This window comes from Microcaecilia unicolor, chromosome 1 (assembly GCF_901765095.1).
Source record: "Microcaecilia unicolor chromosome 1, aMicUni1.1, whole genome shotgun sequence".
Classification (NCBI taxonomy): domain Eukaryota; kingdom Metazoa; phylum Chordata; class Amphibia; order Gymnophiona; family Siphonopidae; genus Microcaecilia; species Microcaecilia unicolor.
In genome coordinates, this window is record NC_044031.1 from 468,278,485 (window position 1) to 468,301,035 (window position 22,551).

At 41.7% G+C, this 22,551-nt stretch overlaps 1 protein-coding gene across 1 annotated transcript in view; it reads right to left on the reverse strand.

Annotated features, from left to right (window-relative positions):
- The window catches only part of NPC1 (NPC intracellular cholesterol transporter 1), a 107,659-nt gene that overhangs the window by 27,053 nt on the left and 58,055 nt on the right, over positions 1 to 22,551 (reverse strand). Inside the window, exons 11-17 of the mRNA XM_030213532.1 lie at positions 21,653 to 21,755; positions 18,318 to 18,507; positions 17,521 to 17,703; positions 17,031 to 17,145; positions 12,736 to 12,863; positions 3,130 to 3,276; positions 2,287 to 2,376 (exon numbers count right to left, since the gene is read on the reverse strand). Coding sequence (XP_030069392.1) covers positions 2,287 to 2,376; positions 3,130 to 3,276; positions 12,736 to 12,863; positions 17,031 to 17,145; positions 17,521 to 17,703; positions 18,318 to 18,507; positions 21,653 to 21,755 — 956 coding nt within the window. The remainder of the gene's footprint in view (positions 1 to 2,286; positions 2,377 to 3,129; positions 3,277 to 12,735; positions 12,864 to 17,030; positions 17,146 to 17,520; positions 17,704 to 18,317; positions 18,508 to 21,652; positions 21,756 to 22,551) is intronic.

The window sequence follows — 22,551 nt, forward strand, 5'->3', positions numbered from 1 at the left end:
TACCGATTTGGAAAAACAGAGGGATTCACAAAGCGAATTGCATACAAATGAGCTAGTTGATGCTTTGCGATCAGTTCATTTGCATGCAATAGGGGGTGAACCCAGTTGGTGAGCTTAGCATGTGCAGAACAGTCAATCGCTAAGTGTGGCTGAATGTGCTACAAACAGCTTTCATACACACAGACAAGCTGCATGTATGAAAGTCGGCGTAGCTTTTTTTTTTTATTCTCCAAAACTGCTGCGGTCATGTTACTGATGCTGACAGCCTGCACTGCCTTCCACTCTCCTGCCTACAAAAGTTGGGAGTGGGGTGTGTGGCTGCAGATCCTGAATACTGGAGCAGCTTTTAAGTGCTAATGCTGGCCCTTTAAAGCAGGAGCATGCACTGTTCCCCTGCCCAGCCCACCGCAGAGCCTGCAGCCTAGTTTGTTTGAAAGGGTGTTTTTTTTTCCACCCCTCAATGGTTGAAGGGTAGGCACCAGCAGGGCTGCTCTGGCGCGTCTTATTTCTCCCCGCGTGTCCTTCTCTTCTTGCAGGAGTGGCAGAGGAGGCGGCTGTGGAGTACTTGCTATGAAGAACTGTCAGGACTGACAGCTCCAGACCTCCCATTAAATTTTCCACGGTAAAGGTAGGGGCTGCTTATGTGCATCATTCGGAAAATGGCTGTGCATCGCTTTGCATGCATATTTGTATAGTAAATAGCTTATTATAATACCGTTGCATACAATTTTCATTAGCTGCTACCGTGGCAGGAAAAGAGCTCGAAGACCTCTTTTGTGCATGTCTGGCTGTACTCCATGGTTTTTTTTTTTTTTTTTTTGTTACATTTGTACCCCGCACTATCCCACTCATGGCAGGCTCAATGCGGCTTACATGGGGCAATGGAGGGTTAAGTGACTTGCCCAGAGTCACAAGGAGCTGCCTGTGCCGGGAATCGAACTCAGTTCCTCAGTTCCCCAGGACCAAAGTCCACCACCCTAACCACTAGGCCACTCCTCCACTAAACTGGCTAGAACCAGTGTAAAAACCACATTGCTGGCTCGTTAGCTTTCGTGCATCTGGGTCCTCTGGGGATAAGATGTCAGATAATGACTTCTGTGCCTCATTAGGCTTTGCAGGCAATCAACTTTTGAAGGGTTCATGGCAAAAAGATGGAAGCAGAACTGCCCTGGGAGCACAGAATTGTCACAGAACATTTCTTTCTACTACTACTACTACTATTTAACATTTCTAGAGCGCTACAAAGTGTACGCAGCGCTGTACAAACACAGAAGAAAAACAGTCCCTGCTCAAAGAGCTTACAATCTAAATAGACAAAAAGTAAAGCATTTAATATCTGACATAAATGACTCTGTTTAAATTTAGGTGTGCACATTAGGATTTAGTATTCTGCAATGGGATTGGGGTACTCAGATGCTGTTATAGAGTAAGCGCTCCCCATGTTCTATTGGGACATCTGAGTGGAGGCTTCTTGTTATAGAATTGCTCCGATTGTAACACTTCTGAGGGCAGTGATGGTGCAATAAGCAAAGGTAGTGAACTGAGACATCTTGTAATTAATAGACCTGTTCTAGAAAGCAAATTATAAGAAATCATAAGAGCGTTTGTACAGAAAGGAAATAAAAATCTCAGAATAGGTGAAAACTGCAAGGTGTAGGTAAAAATAAGTATTCCTCTGCCATGCAAGGTCTTCACACACTCGCAACTCGTTTTTGGAATTAAGAGTGCAAAGTTCCAGTGACCAAAATGGTTGTGGCGCAGACACCTGGGTTCTTTGCAGGATTGTGATAGCTTCCATCAAGCTAAAATAATTCTCTGAAGATAATGGCATTGTGTAACATTTTCAAATGTGTGACGAAGGAATCTGTGCGGTTTTGAAAGTTCAAATCAGACTACAATCCTTTGATCACTTTCATGCTGACCCAATAAAAAGTATCACAGCCCACAACGAATCTAAGACAAATGGGAAGACAGACCACTAGGAAAAGGAGCAAGTCATTAAGGTCCTCTTTTACTAAGGCACGCTAGCATTTTTAGCACACACTAATATTTAGGGTGAGCTAAATGTTAGCGATATCCATAGGAATATATAGATGTCACTAATGTTTAGTGTGCCCTAAATATTAGTATGCGCTAAAAACTCTAGCACGCCATAGTAAGAGACCCCCAATTGCTTTTGCCCTCTAATGCTCATTTTTTTTTTTTTAGTCTGGCCCAGTAAGAGGGCACATTTGGGGCACAACTTGGTTAAGTGTTAAGTTCCTCTCACAATCAGGAAAATCTTACCTGGGGCATTGAAAGAGACTGATCCAAGCCAATCTCTACTTTATTAACCACAGCAATACTGAAGGACAAAATGCCAACAAATATGGACACCTGTAAAAGAAAGAAAATAAGGTTGTGCCTTCCTGAAGCAGGATAGTTTCAAGAATAGAATACACATTTCTGTCACAGATCTAAATATTAAAATTAGTTCCAAGAAAGCCAGTGTACTAGGGTGCAGAGCTGCGATACAGGAGACTTGCATCTGAGGTTCATGCCTGACAAAGCTGTCAAGAGTTCAGTAAGCTGCAGCAAGGTGAAGCACTCAAGCACCAGAGAAAAAGGAAAGGCAGCTACCACCACAGTGACCACAGTGGAGATAACATGCCACCGAGACAACAGTAAAATCAAGGGAACAGTGTCAAAGAACACTCCTCCTCACCCAACTCACCCAGGAAGACCGCTCTACAGGGAAGGGGGAGGGGTGTGCAAAGAAGGGAAAAGAGAAGCAAGCATAGCAAAATGAAAAACAGTAGAGTAGAAATGATGCCTTTATTAAGCTGATAAATATAAACACATTTACATTTCTAGAACTATAAGTTCTATTCCTCTGCCAATCTTGAACCAAAATGTGACAACTAATGACACCAAACACTTACTGAAGCAAAGACAGGCAGAGAAAAAGACAGCGTTAAAACATCTCTAGATCAAGACAAGTCCAAAAGCAAGTGCTCAAGAACATAGAGAGGATGGATTTCATGGAGAGACAGTTAGGACTGTGAGAAGTCTCCATCCTCCGCTTCTGTTTGTGCATGTGGCGATTTTCCTTTTGCAGAACCATGTAAAAATGAGGTAGCGTGCACGTACCACAATAGGCCGTATCCAATCCTTGAGCAGCAGTGGGGCATACATCTTCTTAAAGAACAAAAAGAGACAGCTCTGCGAGCTCTGGCAAACGCCACTGCCATCATTGTCCTGAATTCTGACACAGCACAGAATGTCCAATTTATTTCGCTGCAAAAAAAAAACCCAAAACAAACCAAAAACCTTCAGCAAGAATGCTAAAACAAAGTTTTCCATCATCCCTATATTTGTTTCTCATTATTAGTTTAGTTTGATGTTAAAAACTAAATCTTTGGCTCTGTAGCACAGTTGAGATACTGCAGCAGTGAAGGATTACAGTTGACCCACACTCATCAATACTGTTAAATCAGTGCTGAAAATTCCTAACCGGTACTAAAATTGTTGAAGGTCGGACAGTCTACTTACTGAATTTAGGGTTTTTAGCCTCCTCTCCAAATTATAATGAACCAGCCACCCACAATTTGGAGGAACAAAAGACACCAAGGCTGCGTCTTGTGAAAGCAATCATTTTATTTTTCCCTACTTACCAAGTACAAGTACAATTAGTCAATTGCTTCCGGGAGAGAGACACTGCTGCACACAAGTGCTAACTGCATCTAACATCTTCCCCAGAAATAGGAAATACAATCACTTATATAGTCTTATTAAGGTAACAAGTTATGCATAGGTAATATGACAGTAATCAATCTTACTGGATATGATAATATTGTGGTTAATACTTATTGGGTATAGGATAATAATGTGGTTAGTGCTTCACTGAAAATGCTGAAGGTAAGATTAGCTATTATTGAAAGACCTTGTGCACAGCTGTTTTCCAAAGGAACTACTTTATTCCCTATATTGGACATGTTTCCTTTATCTTGCAAAACATGTTTGAAAAGCTTATTTGCACCTTCGCCCCTTCCTCATTTCTTGTTTGCACAAGGGGTGTCTGCTTAGATCAGCAACAGATCATGAGGCTTTGAATCACACAGAAGTCAAACAAGAGACAAGCAGACTTTTAGCCTGTCAGCTTTTCTATTCTCTCTGGTTCTGTGCACATTCACTTCTTAGGCCACTCAGGCCTAAACCATGGTTCATGACTGTGCCCATAATATACACCTATAGGTTCAAATAGCAAAAGGTGGATAACTGTGAACCTGATATATATAAAACCATCTAACAACTGTACAGACTAGTCAAATGAACAGTATCATAAATAAATACAACAAAGACAAGATGGAATGAAAACAGAGCTCAGTAAACCTTTCTAATAATTAGACATATGCATGTATAGGGTGCCTTTTACAGTATCACAACTGGGTTAATAAACTTGCCTGAAGTCATATTAGGTGAACGTTTACAAGGAATATCAATCACTAAATTGTAAAGATTCAATAAAAGGCACAAATACCCATTCATGAACACACACACATGAAAAAAAGTGTTCAGAATAAAATATTCCTCATGTATATTTTCAGTAAGTTTCATGTTGGAGTAGCCTAATGGTTAGTGTAGCAGGCTTTGATCCTGGCAACCTGGGTTCAATTCCCACAGCACCTCCTTGTGACCTTGAGTAAGACACAACCCTCCATTGCCTCGGGTACAAAAACTGATTGTGAGCCCTCTAGGGACAGAGAAAAGTACCTGCATATAATGTGTACAGTGCTGTGTATATCTAGTAGCACTACGGCTATGATTAGTAGTATTAGGTTAAAAATGAGACCAAATATTAAACAAAAATGCATAGTTCTCAACCCAGTTCTTGCGATGCACCCAGCCAGTTAGATTTTCTGGATACCCAAAATGAATATGCATGAGAGATTTTAATTCACTGGAGGCAGTGCATGTAAATATCTGTCATGCATATTCAATGTAGATATCCTGAAAAACAAACTGAAAGGGTGTGTCCTCAGGACTGGATTTAGAGCCTAATCATTATCCCAAAAATGTAAAAATATCAATTAAGCAGCATTTTGTTGAATACCTTAAAGATACAAAGACCCCCTGTGAGAACAGGGTTCACAACAGCAAGGTCTGTTTCAGCTCAAAAAGAAGTCTTAAAAAACAACAAAAAACAGAGAAAGTGGCATCTATGTACTCTAGAAAACGTGTCCAATAGGAAAGGGATGGTAAATAAGACCAAGAAACTATAATGCCTCCGTCACTCTGTGGTGTGACCTCACCTTGAATATTAAGGCAACCAAATTTGAACGCATCTCAAAATAAGAGATATAGCGGAATTAGAAAAGATTGAAAGAAGAGTGACCAAAGTGATAAAGGGAATAGAACTCCTTTCATGTGAAGAAAGGCTAAAGAGGTTAGGGCTCTTCACCTTGGAAAAGAGACAGCTAAGGGGGGCTACGACTTGGTAAAAGTGCATTGATTTTTTTTTACTCTTAAGTACAAAGGCAAGGGGTACTCAATGAAATTACATGGAAATACTTGTAAAATAAAACAGGTGGAAATATTTTTTCACTTAACATTGCCAGAGGATGTGGTAAGCGCAGTTAGCCTATCTGGGTTTAAAATAAGGTTTGGACAAGTTCCTGGAGGAAAAGTCCATATCTGCTATTGAGACAGACATAAGGAAGCAACTGCTTGCCTTGGAATTGGTAGCATGGAATGTTGAATCTGATCGTAAAAAGTTCCAGACACTTGTAAAAACCCATCTTTACACATTAGCCTTTGGTCAAAGCTTTAGCCATACTGGGACAGACCAAAGGTCCATCAAGCCCAGTATCCTGTTTCCAACAGTGGCCAACCCAGGTCACAAGTACTTGGCAAGATTCCAAAACAGTAGAATACATTTTATGCTGCGTATCCTAGAAATCCAGTGGATTTTCCCCAAGGCCATGTTAATAATAGCTTTCCAGAGTTTAATTACATGTTGAGTAATGAAATATTTTCTCCAATTTGTTTTAAAAATTACCACTTTATAGCTTCATTGCATGCCCCCTAGTCCTAGCATTTTTGTAAAGTGTAAAGAAGCTGAAGAGCCTTAGCCGCTTTAGCCTTTCCTCATAGGGAAGTTGTCCTCATTTTGTTTTCCATTCCTTTCCTAATAATACCTAAGATTCTATTTGCTTTCTTAGCCGCCACTACACACTGAGCAGAAGGTTTCAACATATCAACTATGATACCTAGATCCTTTTCATGATCGGTAACTCCTAATGGGGAACTTTGCATCATGTAGCGATAGTTACTCTTAATAATTTTGTGTCATCAGCAAATTTAATTACCTCACTAGTTATTTCTATCTCTAGATCATTTATTAATATGTTAAAAAGCAGTGGCCCTAGTATAGACCCCTGTGGGACCCTGTTATGTACCCTTCTCCATTGGGAATACTGACCATTTAGCCCTACTGTACGTTTTCTTTTAGCCAGTTTTTTTTATCCATGATAGAACACTACCTCCTATCCAATTAGTTTCCAATTTACTCTGGAGTCTTTCATGAGGTACTTTTGAAAATACAGATACACAATATCGACTGGCTCACCTTTATCCACATGTTCGTTCATCCCTTCAAAGAAATGTAGTACGGAAGGGAATTAAGACTTGATATATCGCTTTTCTGTGGTTTTTGCAATTACATTCAAAGCAGTTTACATAGTACATACAGGTACTTATTTGTACCCAGAGCAATAGAGGGTTAAGTGGGAATCGATCCCAGTTCTCCAGGATCAATGTATGTGCACTAAGCACTAGGCTACTCCTCTACTCCAACTGGTAGATTGGTGAGGCAAGATTTCCCTTCACTAAATCCACGTTGGCTTTGTCTTATTAATCCATGCTTATGTATAAGTGGATGCCATTGACTCAAATGGTAGCTTCATGATAATGGTAAGGACAGCACTAAAGATCCCACAGCATATGAGGCTTCTGAAATAGTAGCTTGACACAAAGCACACCTTTGTGAATCAAAAAAAATATTGGACATTATGGAGCTGAAAACTTAGGGACAAGATAGGTTGAAAGTACACACAAACATTCTGGTGAAGGATGATTGTGGTCCTAATTGAGAGAGATGGTATAGGTAGAGAAGAATGACATTTTGAAGTCACCAAACAGGATCAGATCAAGACCATTAATAACACCAGATAGAGAATCTCTTCCACTTAAAGGTGTAACAGATCGGGTGTTTTCTTGATGCATCCAAGATATTTTGCACGGGCGTTGGTAGATCCAGTGTGGAAACCAAAAACTGGTCAACTTCCACATGGTCAGGTCTAGTGATTCAGGATTTGGAAGTAAAGGAGAGCCCTTGTTCTGTGCTGTCAGTGACAGAAATTTAGAAGCCTGCATGGAAGAACTGCAAAACACTTTTGATAAGGGACAACCAGTTCTAATGAGAACAGTACCATGCTATGAGAATCATTGTATTACACCTTTTAAAAACTTGTGTAGGTTTTTCACAAAGTGAGGGATGGGAGGAATGACCAAGTCCAGGTTATGGCAGCATATCCCTTGCCAGTCAATACAGAATAGGCATACTAAACAGGAGGTAGTTTTGCATTTTCTTTGCTCTAGGGTTTGATGGCACACAGACTACTTGGGTTGAAGAACTCTGCAGAGCTTGTCTGCTGTATGGTTGATTGCCCAGAATGTAAGCAGCTTGAATTTGTAGATGACTGAAAATCAAAGTCACAAATTTGTGCTGCTTCAAGGCATAAGTAAACCTGTTCCTCCCTGTCTGTCAACATAGTTCAGACAATTTTGGCAGAGAGAGACTAGGTACATAGATTCTATAACTTTGAGATCCCATTAAGTTTCTCTCATTTTCAAGCAGGCGCAAGGTACAGCATGAACCAGTGGCGTACTGAGGGTGGGGGTGGTCTACCCCGGATACATGCTCCAGCCTTGTGTCCATTGGCTCCGCCAGTTCCCTGCTCCCTCTGACTTTACTTCCTGTTCCGGGGCAGGAAACCAGCAGAGCCGACTGCTGCGGAACTGCTCCTAGCACCCCCAGGAGGTAAGATTGGGGGGGGGGGGGGGGGGGCAGCAGTGATCTGCCCTGGGTGCCAGCCAACCTAGGAACACCACTGGCAAGAACCACAGTGAACAAAAGGTTAGGCTATATGGAAGTAGCCCTTGGCTGTGATGATCAAACAGTGTTTTAATGTTTTGGACATGAACCATCAGTTTTTGTAATCTGTCTAAATAGAAAAGCCTTTGCCAACTATGTCTAGAATAGCCCCTACAATATTCTGTTCATAGGTTGAAGCACTGACTTCTCAAAGTTGAGACACTCTGGTTTCTAAAAGAGGCATAAAAGGACAAGAACTGATCCTTCAAGGAAGCAGTCAGAAACCAGCCATTGAAGAATGGAAAGACTATCTAGCCCAACCTGTGCAGGTGAAAGGCTACCACCACGATGCATCTGGTGAAACTCACAGCTGATGAGAAGTCAAAAGCATGGATCTTGTACTGATAATGGCCGGTGCACCGAAGGAACTGTTGGTATTTTCTGCAAGTTGGATAAATCAGAGGTGTGTGTAAGCATATGAGATCCAGCAAACACAGCCAGTCTCCCTTTATTGAGTAGGGAAGAATGGACGGACAACGTTCATCTTGAATTTTTCCTTGCACAGGAAGAAGTTGAGATCCCCAAGATCTAACAATGGACACAATCCTCCTGTTTTGTTTTTAATTTTTTGGGGGGAGGGAGGGGGGATTATTTGGAAGTACCTGGAGTAGAAGCCTCAATTCCTTTCCTGAATTGGAACCAGTTCTATTACATTTGACTGCAAGAGACATGTGACTACTGTATGGAGCACAAGGACAAAGTTAGAGGTTTTTCCTGAATCATAGGCCGTACTAGCTGGTTTATCCCAATTCGAAGGATCCCTAATAAATGTTGCCAACACAGTGGAATAACTTGGCTTAGCTTATATATAGTGTTACCTTCAGCTGCAAGAAGCACCCACACAGATAGAAAAAAAATTATCCCCTAATAAAACCAAAAAGGATTATCACATAGGGATTTCAAATATTTTCAGCAGGAAAGGAGAATGGATTCTGTAGATCTGTTCCAATGGAGAAGATCAACAGCTCTGCCTTCTTCCACTCATCTCTGATCTTATACAGGACTTCTCAAACCTATCCTGGGATCCCAAAGCCAGGGTGGGTTTTAGGTCAGTGTTTTATTTATTTATTCAATGTGGCTAACAGTAAATACTACTACTACTATTTAGCATTTCTATAGCGCTACAAAGCGTACGCAGCGCTGCACAAACACAGAAGAAAGACAGTCCCTGCTCAAAGAGCTTACAATCTAATGTGGGGGAGTGGTTACAAGTCAAAAGCAATGTTAAAGAGGTGGGCTTTCACTCTAGATTTAAAGATGGTCAAGGATGGGGCAAGACGTAGGGGCTCAGGAAGTCTATTCCAGGCATAGGGTGCAGCGAGACAGAAGAAGGAGCGAAGTCTGGAGCTGGCAGTAGAAGAAGGGAACAGATAAGAAGGATTTATCCATGGAACGGAGTGCACGGGAAGGGGTGTAGGGAAGGACGAGTGTGGAGAGATACTGGGGAGCAGCAGAATGAGTACATTTATAGGTAAGTAGAAGAAGTTTGAACAGGATGCGAAAACGGATATGGAGCCAGTGAAGTGACTTGAGGAGAGGGGTAGTACGAGTAAAGCGACCCTGGCGGAAGATGAGACGGGAGTTTTGAACCGACTGGAGAGGGGAGAGGTGACTAAGTGGAAGGCCAGCAAGAAGCAGATTGCAGTAGTCTAAACGAGAGGTGACAAGGGTGTGGATGAGGGTTTTGGTACAGTGCTCAGAAAGAAAGGGGTGGATCTTACGGATGTTGTAAAGAAAGAAACAACAGGTCTTGACGATCTGCTGAATGTGAGTAGAGAAGGAGAGAGAAGAGTCAAAGGTGACCCCAAGGTTTCGAGCTGAGGAGACAGGGAGAGTGAGAGAGCCATCAACAGAAATAGAAAACAGGGGGAGCGGGGAGGTGGGTTTGGGGGGAAAATGAGAAGCTCGGTTTTGGTCATATTTAATTTTAGGTGGCGTTGAGACATCTAGACAGCAATGTCAGACAAGCACGCTGAAACTCTGGGCTGGATGCAAGGTGAGATATCAGGGGTAGAAAGGTAGATTTGGGAGTCATCAGCATAGAGATGGTAGAAAAAGCCATGGGATGAGATTAATGAACCAAGGGAAGGAGTGTAGATAGAAAAGAGGAGGGGGACCAAGAACAGAACCCTGATGTATGCCGACAGGCAGAGAGATAGAAGTAGAAGAGGATCCATGAGAGTGAACACTGAAGGTGCGGAGGGGGAGGTAGGAAGAGAACCAGGAAAGAACAGAGCCCTGGAATCCAAGTGAGGAGTATGCTGTGATCGACAGTGTCAAAAGCTGCGGAAAGATCAAGAAGAATGAGGATGGAATAGAGACCTCTGGATTTAGCCAGTAGTAGGTCATTGGAGACTTTAGTAAGCGCAATTTCGGTTGAGTGGAGAGGGCAAAAACCAGATTGTAGTGGGTCAAGAATAGCATGTGAGGAGAGAAAAATCAAGGCAGTGGTGGTGGACAGCACGCTCAAGTAATTTGGAGAGAAAAGGGAGGAGGGAGATGGGCCGGTAATTAGAGGGACAAGTAGGGTCGAGTGAAGGCTTCTTAAGGAGAGGTGTGACCACAGCATGTTTAAAGGCAGCAGGGACAGTCGCAGTGGTAAGTGAGAGGTTGAAGAAGTGACAGATAAGAGGATAAACAGACAAGGTTTACAAAGCCATAAACAAAATATCAAATATAGACCATTGATGGACAGTTGCAATCTAAGATACTCCATCAACGAATGGAAACCTCTCAGAGGAGAGTTTTCAGTCTTTTACGAAATACCAAGTAATCAAACTGACCCTTTATTGCTACCTGCAGTGAATTCCACCACTTAGCACCTTGTATCTAAAGTCAGCAGAATGAACTACAATCTGGAAGATGAAGTCTAAGGTAGTCCCTAGAACCAGAGGTTATACTGCATAGGGGAATAGTTATTAAGGGGCTGCATATAATCTGGTGTCATGCCATATAAAGACAAAAACACATCATTTAAAAATAATCCTGGCTTTAATGCAGCTTGCATAATAATGGAGTGGCCCTATCAAAATGTGATAGCTTGAGAACAAGCCTAGCTGCTGTATTTTGGGCTGTTTGTAATCTCTTTAGGACACTCTCCTTCTATCCAGCATAGATGGAATTGCAGTAATCGAACTGAGCCAAAACCAAGAATTGAACTAGCAGTCTAAAGATGTCTAGTGAGAAATATGATCTGATTCTCCTCACCTTTCAAAGAGACCTGAAGGATTTTTTCAGTACTGAAACATGGAAACTCCTCTACTTCAGTACTGAAGAAATCAAAGGCTCAAACGTCAGGTGACTTGTCAATTAATACACCCAGTACCCTAAGTATAGAGTCTAGGGGGTACGATATGTCAATACTATAATTATTATATGTGGCACAGTCAAAAGGGTTGGTTACTACAATAAATTTAGTCTTATCTCTAGGATTCCAACAAATCCAGACCAAGCCTAATCTTAGGAACAATTTCTGGAAGACACGTCTTGAAAGGGATATAGATTATGACATCATCCGCATAAATAAAAGTGCAGAACCTCGCTGCTTCTAGCCTTTCACCTAATGGAGTCATCATAACATTGAACAGAATTGAAGAAAGCAGCAAACCCTGTGGCACCGCACAGTCAGGAGACCAGGAAGGTGAGAGAGAACCTGACAACTTTACCTGATACGATCTAGATTTTTGGAAGCTGCGGAACCATTGGTGGACCTTCCCACACAATCCAAACTGATCCAACAGGCCTAAAAGCAACTTATGATCAACAAGGTCAAAGGCACTTGACATATCGAATTGCATCACTAAAAACAAAGCTTAGACTGACTGCTTTCCTAAAATCAGATATTAAGATGTTCAAGACCATCTTGAGTACTATAACAAGGCCTTAAGCCTGACTGGGATTTATGAAACAGGGAGAAAGAGAAAAGGTGATTCATAAGCTGAATACCAACTCTTCCCTCCTTACCTTGTCAACAAGGGGATAGAAGCAACAGAAAAAAAACAAAAAAAACCCCAACCCCACACCACAGTATTTTCCTCGATGTTGTGCTTATTTTGAATTTAAAAGAGCTGTTTTTGTTTGGTTCTTTTTTGTTAAATCCATTGATTTTCAGTAACAAATAACAAAACAAACGAACAAGACTGGCAGAGATGATACTTCACCCCACACCCCAAAACAAAATCACTGTTGCTATTCCCAGGCCACATATGGCCCAAGTTTATCTGGAAAGCTCTCCAGGGCCTCCAAGGTGGTTGCTTATTAAAAGAACAATGCCGTCATTACAGCTGGGTAAACTGGAACAGGGAGATCTATATGCCCTCTTACTGGTAAAACAATTCAATAAACGTCTGATCAGGAGGCATAGTTCATGATACACATACAGCTACTTAAAAGAAAACCTGCGAGGGTGCAGCAGGCATGAATCAACCCATTATATTCTTCAAGTAGTTCGATATGTATTTCTAAACAGGGTCTGAAGAGGGTACACAGGCCTGTACTCGGGGAAGCAGGAGGAAGGAGCTGAAGGCTAGCACTTCACGTACCTCTTGGCGTCTTGCATCCCATCCTAGCAAACTCACAAAGCAAGTAATCTGGAGAAGAAAGTCAATAAACACAGCCATCCCAGCGAAAAGAGAGAAGGTGCGGACCGCTGGCATGGAAGACAATGCACCTGGAAAAGGAGAAAGGAGTCAGGAGAGCAGCAATGGGGCACTGAGGCAGCAGCATTAGAGGCTCGATTCTTCAGCCCAGCAACCTACCTGCCATTCTCTCCTCTATGGCACTTTTCCTGGGGATTAACCTCAGGTCTTTTTACTCATTTTTTCTTGTATTTATTGTTCAACTTTCATATTATGTTCAAAACCCACTGTTTTTAAAAAAAAAACAAATCTCTATGTTCATGCCTCAGGGCCAAGAAAAATATATTTTAAATGACTGCGTTTTGAGCTCCAAATGATTTATTTAGAAAAAATAAATCCAAACCCAACAGTAGCAATACTTTAATACCACCATCCTTTACCCAAAAGTTTATAAGTCAGTAATGTTCAGGCCAAGTAGTAGGGGGTTAAAAATAAATATCTGGGTAACATGTTTCATTCAGAAAGTGCAACATTGTCGATTTTTGTGAAAGGTGCCAACCTTCTCTTTTCTGTGCCCCCCCGCCCCCAATCACTAATCGTATGTTTCCCCAAGGATCTAGCTCCATATAAAGCCTTGGTACTCACTCCCAGTCCTCAAAGGCTGCCAATGGGTCAGATATCAAAGGTTTTCAGGATATGCCTAACGAATATGAATGTGAGATATCTGCAAACAATGGAGATAACAGGCATGCAAATCTCCCTCATGCATATTCATGCACGTTCTGCAAAACCATTGGCAGCCCTCAAGCACTGGAAGTGAATATTAAGGACAGAGTTAGGTGTAACCATCCTAAAGCTTTAAGTATGTGTAAAGGAGGGGAGGGGCATACAACACACAAATTCAGACATGTGATTTCTTAATCCTCTCTGTCCTGTGATCTTGCTGAACTCTTCCCTCATAACCTTTAAACTCTCTTCCTGATCCCTGTGATCTTCCTGAACTCTTCCCTCATAACCTTTAAACTCTCTTCCTGATCACTCCTTTGGGCATAGATCAAGCTAGAAATGCCAGGTTAAAAATATGCGTTTCCTTTGTACCACACTGTGTAAACACTTATAGACCCTGTGCAGCAGATTGCGCCACTCCATGATTTTCTTGAGGAACAGTTGAATGGGTTAAAAAAAAAAAAGTTTATTTAAGGCATGCATGCTCTTTAATGTGACAAACACTATACCACTAATTTCTGTACTGTTGGTTAAAAAGGCCATTTTGAAGCATTGAGTTGTAGAAGAAACTATCTACGCAATACTGGTTTCAGCAAATGCAAGAAACTGCACACCATGAAATTTGCTCAACAGAAGGCAGCCACAAGGAAGAGAAAATGTTATAAACAGCTTTGGCAAAAGGTTTTGGAAATTGTTGCTCCCCAAAGTGTACCATAATATTCTAATACTTCCTCTGCTATGTCCCACCTCCTCTGATGCAATTTCCTGGGGTAGGATGTGGCAGAGGAAAGACCCAGAGGTTGGCCAAAGGCAGCCTATCATACTGCTGGTGAACAATATAAATTTTACAGGACAGCAGGGGATTGAGAGGTGAGGGAGTAATGTGTGTGTGTGTGTGTGTGGGGGGGGGGGGGGGCACAGCACCTCCATCCCTTGAGCTGGTCCTGGGAAAGGTTAAGCACAATCAAGTTAGATGTAAAGCAATGATAAAACAGACTAAAAGAATTTGAAAAAAAAGCTTGCTACAGAGGGGAAAAAACACCCCACACAAAACATAAAAACCTTTCCCCAAATATACTAAAAGCAGAAAGCCTGAGGAAACCTGTATACATGTTTAAGGAACCCCGGAGGGTTAAAATATAATGGCCTGCAGGTAGGGAGTTGAAAATAAGAGAACTTCTGCTTATTGTTTCTGAATCAGTATGGAAGAGTCCAGTAGTACTCCTGGGTAAAGCTGATAAAGCACATAGAAGACTGATACACTACAATCCTCAGAAGCTCCTTCTCCCCCCCCCCCCACCCCCAACCTTTGATGTCTACTTCTGGCATCCAGAGAAACTAGTGACTCCATAATTGTAATGTCTATAATTCTGGGATGTCTAAGTGATTTGGACACATTAGCATATGGAAGCAAAGACAGCCCAGGGTTTGAACTTGATAGCCTTGCCTTCTCCAGGACCAATGTTGTCTCAAGGAAGTGTGTGTGGATGCTGTTATAATTATCTCAGAGCATGAACTGGGTGTGCCTTTACTGTGAAGTTTCCTGTGGCCTAGACCCTGTAAATACTCTTCTGTAAATAAAACCAGATCTGCTGGCACAATGTGGTCTACAGAAAGTAAGCATTAAACTGTCCGGAGATTGTACACAAATTGGAGTGGTACGAAGACAGAAAGGGCACAGAAGACTAAAATGAATGTCCCTTTCTGTTGCAAGATGCAAGATTGCAGCGCACTGGAAGCGGGCAGCGGGTCCCACCTTAATGGACTGGTCTCACCAGTTACAGGCAGTGGAACTTGATAAACTTATGGACCTTCAGAAGAGATGTTATAATAAAGATGCAGATGAATGGACACAATTAGCAGTTGATATTACAGGGGGAAGGGTAGTTCGTAGACTGAGGTTTGACCTGAAGAAACCACAGGCTGACCTTGTTTCTGTCTGCTGGGGTGGGTGGAGGGGCTGGATGGGAATTTTGTTTTTCTTGTGTTGAATGGTGGTGTGCCCATTATGCTGATACTTTGAAAACTTTAATACAAATTTATTGAAACCAAAAATCTAGTGAACATTTTATCCCCACATCCACCATAATATTGAACCCTAGAATCCATATCAGGACTCTAATCAAAATTTTACAGGCTCCCATGATTTATGCATTGCTCACTAATGCTCTTACCAAATGTCTACAGCAGATCCAGAACACTGAAATACAACAGCTTTTATGTCCTGCAAGAAGATTTGACCACGTGACTTCCTTGCTGACCCAGCACCACTGGTTTCCCATTACTTACTGGATTCAATTTAAGGTTTTGAATTTTAGTCCATAAGACTATGTAGGTCACCCTTTTAACTCGCCTCTTATCACTCCTTTGACCATGTCCCATTTTCTACGCTCCTCCAAAGGATACATACTGTATATATTGTATATATTGCCTATTGCTTCTTGCCTCGACTCCACAATACATAATGTTATCCAATCTGTGTTATCTTGTAAACCTGTTATATTATGTAAGCCGCATTGAACCTGCTAATAAGTGGGAAAGCGCGGGGTATAAATGTTACAAATAAATAAATAATGCTTTCTTTTCTCCACAATCTGAAACTCTATTGCTTATTCAGCTTGAGCCTTCTTAAATTCAAAGCTGCCATGAAAAAGTCATCTATTCTCTCTGGTGTGTCCAGTTTATCCTGCTGTCTAGATAGAACCCACTCCATTACAAGTAAGGAATATCGCTTTCTCTATGAACAAGTAGGATGAAATCAGCCACATGACTGTATTCTCAGGCATACTGTGGAGGGGCATACTATTGACTAAAATGTTCTTGCAAAACTACTTGGTCCAGGAATTTGCCCTTGAACTTCTTAGGGAGAAATTTAAAGAAGGGCTTTATATTGTACCAGATAACACTAATGAGAAGCAATCCTCAAGGAAGTATAGCGTTCTGAAACACTTTGCCAATAAGTCTGGTAGACTTCAACATTTTATCTTCCTTGGGCACCTTTGGTAGACTAAAATCCCAATGGTGAGGGGCAAGATCCTTCACTTTCTAGCTCCTGAAGCATCTCACCCTTGGCGATATCATGACACAAAGAGGGCAGCCAGGGAAACTGGTCTGATCTCAGAAATCAGCAGAACTTCTAGAGTGTCTGACAGACTTATTCCTTCCATAGAAGCACCTCTTGAAATCTCCTCGCATATTAGTTTGCAAGGCTGTACTTTTATAAGTCTATTTTTTTAATTGTATATTTAAGAAAAGGACCAAGGGAAATGTGGAGAGAAAGAGGGACAAAAAGTGAGAAATTTGTCAGCAGCAAATATTCAAGAAATATGCAAAAATGCATAAGCCACACCTAGCTGACAGCAAGAGCACAAGCAGATTGCAGGAACTTGTGAGGTAGCAGTTATACAGCAAGCCTCAGAGTGCTCTTTTTTGGTGTTGTCAAAACAACCAGCTCTGTGGCCGATTTATCCTGCTTGACAGTGAAAACGTTAATACAAAAAAAAAAAAAAAAAGTTTAAAAAAGTTTTACTTACCTAAGAAAAATGCTACAGTTTCTGAGAAGGAAGACAGAAACATACTGGGAGCCACCTCTCCCAGGACTCGCCCGATCTGGTGCTCTAGGGTTTCTCCTTGGAGACGTTCATCCCTCTGGTGAAAACACAAAAGCGATCCTCATAAGCAGCCACGGAAATGTGTCCACAAAATCATACTCTGCTTCTTAGGGAGCAAGCAAATTGTGGCAAACCAAAATACAGCAAACATTTCATGCAGCTGGTTTGCTGCACACAGTATAATGCTACTATTATGACACATCTTATTAATTCTGGCCACGACTCTCTACAGATCTACAGAGTGCAAGTGCAGACACCACGTAGAACCATCTAGTGTATAACTGTTACTTTCAGACTGGCCTACATGTTTATCATTTTTCAGCAGCTACAGCCTGCAGCCCCCATCCCCGTTAAATCATCATACCCTTCAAGAAAAGGTAGGCAGACAGACATGCCAACTACTATATCGCACCTGCAAAGTCTGAACAATAATGAAGATGTTGTCTACTCCTACAGCCAGCACCAGAAATGGGATAACTTCAATGACGATCAGGGTGAGGGGCACGCCAGCATAGCTGAAGATCCCGAGAGAGCAAGCGACTGAGCTCAGCACTATCAGGATGCCTGCAATGCCCAGGGATATTTTAGAGTCCACCTTTAAAAACAGAATGAAAAGGGCAAAGGGTTAAGAAAAGTGTTTCATTAAATTTTTCTTAAAATAAAATCAACCTGCTAAAACGTATTTTCTCTCTTTCAAAATAGACTGTCAGTTCCAGCAGCACATACCTCTTCCTTTGAGACATCAATTACTTTCTCTTTTTCCCCTTTCAAAATTATTCTAGGGCTCAACCCAGTGGCATTCCCATGCAGTAGGACCTGGGCTCATTTGTCAGCCTGGCTGCTATTCCTTGGGCTGTATCTAGGGAGGTTATGGAAGCAGCTTCACAGTCCCAGGGGAAGAGGTGAAGGGGGATCTTCACCATCACACAACTACATCATCTGGTGATCAGGGAAGTACTGCGGCCTGTCAGCCCTAGGACATGGTCTGTCACTGCAATAGCTCGGCAAAATCCTTAGGTAGCTGTAGAAATTCAGTGAAGGTTTACAGTGCTATAGTTCCAGTAGAAACTGTTTTAATTGAGACGGAAGCCCAAAGCAGCAAGAGAAAATGGATGGTAAAGGATTCTGAAATATATGATACTAGAACGAGAGTTCTATAATAGTTTAACAGAACAGGCATTTTTGGTTCAGTTGCTGGGAAGAACCTACCAGAAGTCTTTCGCAGCTCCTAATGTGCCCCAGGGCTATTGAAATGTAAAGAAACATGACGGCATAACTAATCAGAACTGTGGAGACATCACTGTTACTCTCACGATTTATCTCATCTTCAATGCTTCGCTCAGAGGAAAAGGAAATGGACAAGTTCGAATGGTTATAGTTTTTCAAAAAATTGACAAACCTGAAAAAGAAAAACAAGGCTCTTTAAAGCACCAGCTAAAAAAAAAACCCTCCCAAAACATAAAAACCTTCCTCTTCAGGGATTAAATTGGCAGTTTGAAACAAATCACTTTTATTTCATTCACAAGGCAATATTTAGACTTTAAGTATTAAAAAACTCCTTCCTACTCACAGCCACTAGGACACATTGGGGGCTCATTTTCAAAACAGAAAAACATCCAAAAACCAGCACAAAAAGAGGCAGATGGACTTTCGCAAAAACATCCAAATCACGATTTTCAAAACTAATTTTTAAAGGCTGTCTATGTAGTTCATCTAAATCTCAAGGGGGAGTATTGGAGGTGTGTTTTGGGCAGGCTTATGATTTGGATGTTTTTGCTGCAATAATAGAACAAAAAACATTCAGGGCAAAAAAAAAAATAGTCGTTACTGAAAGAGGTCTAGTCAAAAACATCCTAAGTGCCAAAAAGGTGCCCAAACTGAGCAGATGCAGATGACCACTGGAGGATAAACAAAACGACCCCCCCTTTAATCCCCCAGTGGTCACTACCCCCTCCCACCCTGCGAAGAGGTGAAAATGGCAGTATATTCCAGGCTCTATGACAACTGTAGATATAATGGCCATTCCTATTAGAGCAGCAAGCAGGTCCCTGAAGTAGCCTAGTGGTCAGTGCAGCGGACTGTAGAGAAGGGGACCCAGGCCCATAATCCACTCTATCTGGTACACTTGCAGTGGAAATTATGAGCACCCCAAAAATCACAAAATACCTACTAAACCCACATATAGGTGGCACCTGCACACATAAGGGCTATTGTAATGGTGTACAGTTGGGTACAGTACATTTTGCTATTTCTGGAGGGCTCACCATACAATATAAGGGGGCTACAATGTAATGTGTACCTGTGACCTTTTATGTCAAATTCACTGCAGTGCCCCCCTAGGCTGCCCCAGTGATCTGCTGGTATGTCTGTGGGGCCAGTCTAGCAAGACTGCTGGCTCCCCAGACATCCCAATGGTTGTTTTCGTGCAAAAATGGCCCTTAAAGAAAAAAGATGCACCGAGCACAAAAATGTCTAAAAGAGGGCAACTTTCAAACCAAAAAGATACTTTATGACCAGATTTGGCACTGGAGTTTTGCAAAATGTCCAAAATTGGATTTGGATGTCATATCAAAAATGCCCCTCACTGAGTAACAATGAGAAGAGTCATACCAAACTTCAGTTTACCCCAGACAGGCATTGCGACACACGGAAATCAAAAGAACAGCACGACAAGACAACTGGAAGAAGATGGATATTTATAATGACAAGTTCTCTAGCCATAAAATAAAAATAAGTTTCCTATTTTCAAAAAAAATTACAAGGTTTTTCTTAAATTCCCCTAAGGAGAGCTAGGAAGGAGACCAACAAAGCTAATAACCCATACAGGAAAGTTAAGTTTGAAGACACTAGGTAGTACTGTTCTTTAAGATCAAAGGTTGCAGCTGAAAATTATCGTAAATCTTGCAAGTAAATGGTATATGTTAGCACTAAACAAGATAATTTAGCTACTTAAATTTTCTGTGCCTTGAAAATATATCCAAATTTCAGCAGCTAAGCTGCTGTTTAAGAGTGCTTAAAGTTTTAAAATATTGGGGATAGCCATCTAATATTGGGAATTTGCCAGCCAACCTGCCCCCTACTCCCTAAAATCTGTCACAATTACTTTTCTACCATGCTGTGTATACACCCATGTCAATAATCCTCAGCTAAAATGGAAATATACAGGCCGATATTCAGAGCCACTTATATGTTAATCAGCTTTCTGTGAATATGGCCATATATTTTCAGACATATTCAGCCACTACTGTCTGTATAATTTTTGAACATCCTAATACAGCTGTGTAATTAAGGGGCAGAAGGAAGGCAGGCAGAGAAATTAATAATTCCGCCACTATCAAGCTATACATTTAGTTTAGGCCTGCTAGACAGCAGGCCTAAAAACTTAACATATAAAAGGGCAATTCTATAACTAGGCATTCAGATTACACACCCCTTTGTGACCACAAATATGAGGAAAAGTAGCATTTACAGACGTCAGCACCCTAAGCACTATTCCATAAAGGTATATGTAAGTGCTAGAGCATGCCAACTGCAATGGAGGCATGAATGCAGGTGAAGCGCAGGCAAGGCACACAGTTAGGCCCACCTTTACTGCATTTAGGAACCCTCAGTTCCACCCGTCTATGGCTCATGCAATCAATGGCATAGCCAGACCCCCAAATTTTGGGTAGGCTTACTGCCAAAATGGGCAAGCAAAATGCCCTCCTCCTCCTCCTCCCCCCCCCCCCACACACACCTGTGCTCCCATCCCAACTTCAATATTAAATACCTGAGCTGGCAGGGATCCCCAAGCTCTGTCAGCCAAAGATGTCTGCTAAGGTTGAACTCAGTCCAGTGCACCTCAGGCTGATGGCAGCTTTAGTGACCTGCCCCTGATGCCAGCACCTGGCACATGCTCCGTTTTCATGCACATGCTGCTGTTGGGTAGGCCTGAGCCACAAGTGGGTGGGCCCAGGAACACCTGTGCTACTCCACTGGCTTCAGTAAACCATGTTTAGTTCTCAAAGAGATGGTTCCTTGATCACACCAGTCACTGTATACTATTGCTTCTAAACAGAAGTACTCAGGTTGCTAGCTGCTGAGATTTTTGAACACTTAAGCATTTTACAGCACAGCAGGAAGTAGGACAGTGGTTAAAACAGCAAGCTCAGAACCAAGAATCAAGAGCTCAAATTCCATAAACACTTCTTGTGATCTCGGACAATTCACTTCATTCTCCATTGCTTCAGGTATAAACCTACACTGTAAGCCCACTGCAGTAAGGGACATGCCTAACACACCTGAATTTAACACTCCCCGGGCTACCAATGAACAGATATGTGCTCAATATATAAAAGTCTAATCTCTGACCTACTGTAAGCATAAAAGGTACAAAAACTAAAGCAGCAAAAATAAAGACTAACATTCTGTTTACAAAGGATTATTATTATTAATCTCCAGACGTGTTTCTTATTCTGGAACAAATGCAAATCCTAAAGGTGACCACCTGTGCTCAGTCCACGTGGGCCGAGCAAGTAGAGCCTCTTCCATACTCCAATACTTACTCCTTCTCCCAGGCCAGGGCTCTGTTCAGCTTCTCCGTGTCATTGTGGTAATTATTCACAGGGAAGGTTATCACAAGGGCTGTGGCGTTATTGTAATTGTCACCTATGAATCAAACCAGGAGGAGGGTATGAGGGAAAACTATGTCATTTAGAAAATATGTATTACTATAATTTTCTGTTATCAACTTTTGTGGTCACTGTCTGTTATATATTGATTTTTTTGTAATCCTCTTTGAACTTTTTTTGGGAGTTGGTGGAACATAAATACTGTATCATACATCATTCAACATGGGTAGACATTGAAAGACATGATGCAAAAAGGTTGCAAGGCTGCTTACCCCAAATCATCACTGAATCAGTGGAGAAAATCCACATGCCATCCCCTCTCCCTACAAAAGCCCCTAATAAAGATTCTCCACCTTCCTGGCTTGAATGTATAATGGAATAAAGAATGAACACTCAGTATAATGAAGCACAATATGGTGATGCAGTGGACAGAGGAACCACAAAAAACAGAACAAAAAAGGGCATACTGATACGAGGGCCTGATTTTGTACAAACAGATTCTTTTTGTGTTTTTAGAGAAAGTACTACATTGCTGATCTGAAAGGTGCCACACAGCAAGTTCATACAGATTCACTTTCAGACATTTACAGCATAGGTTCTCCAACAGGAGGGACAAGATTTTATTAATAACAGTTCACATGCAATTCTATCAAATCGAATGCAGTGTATTCTCACATGAAGGAGTAAGCTAATGGGTCAGTGTAGTGGACTAAGAACCAGAACTGGAGTCAATTCCCAGTGCAGCTCCTTATGACCCGGGGAAAGTCATTTAGGGGTCCTTTTACAAAGGCGCACTAATCGTTAGCGTGTGCTAAATGCTAGAGCCACCCATA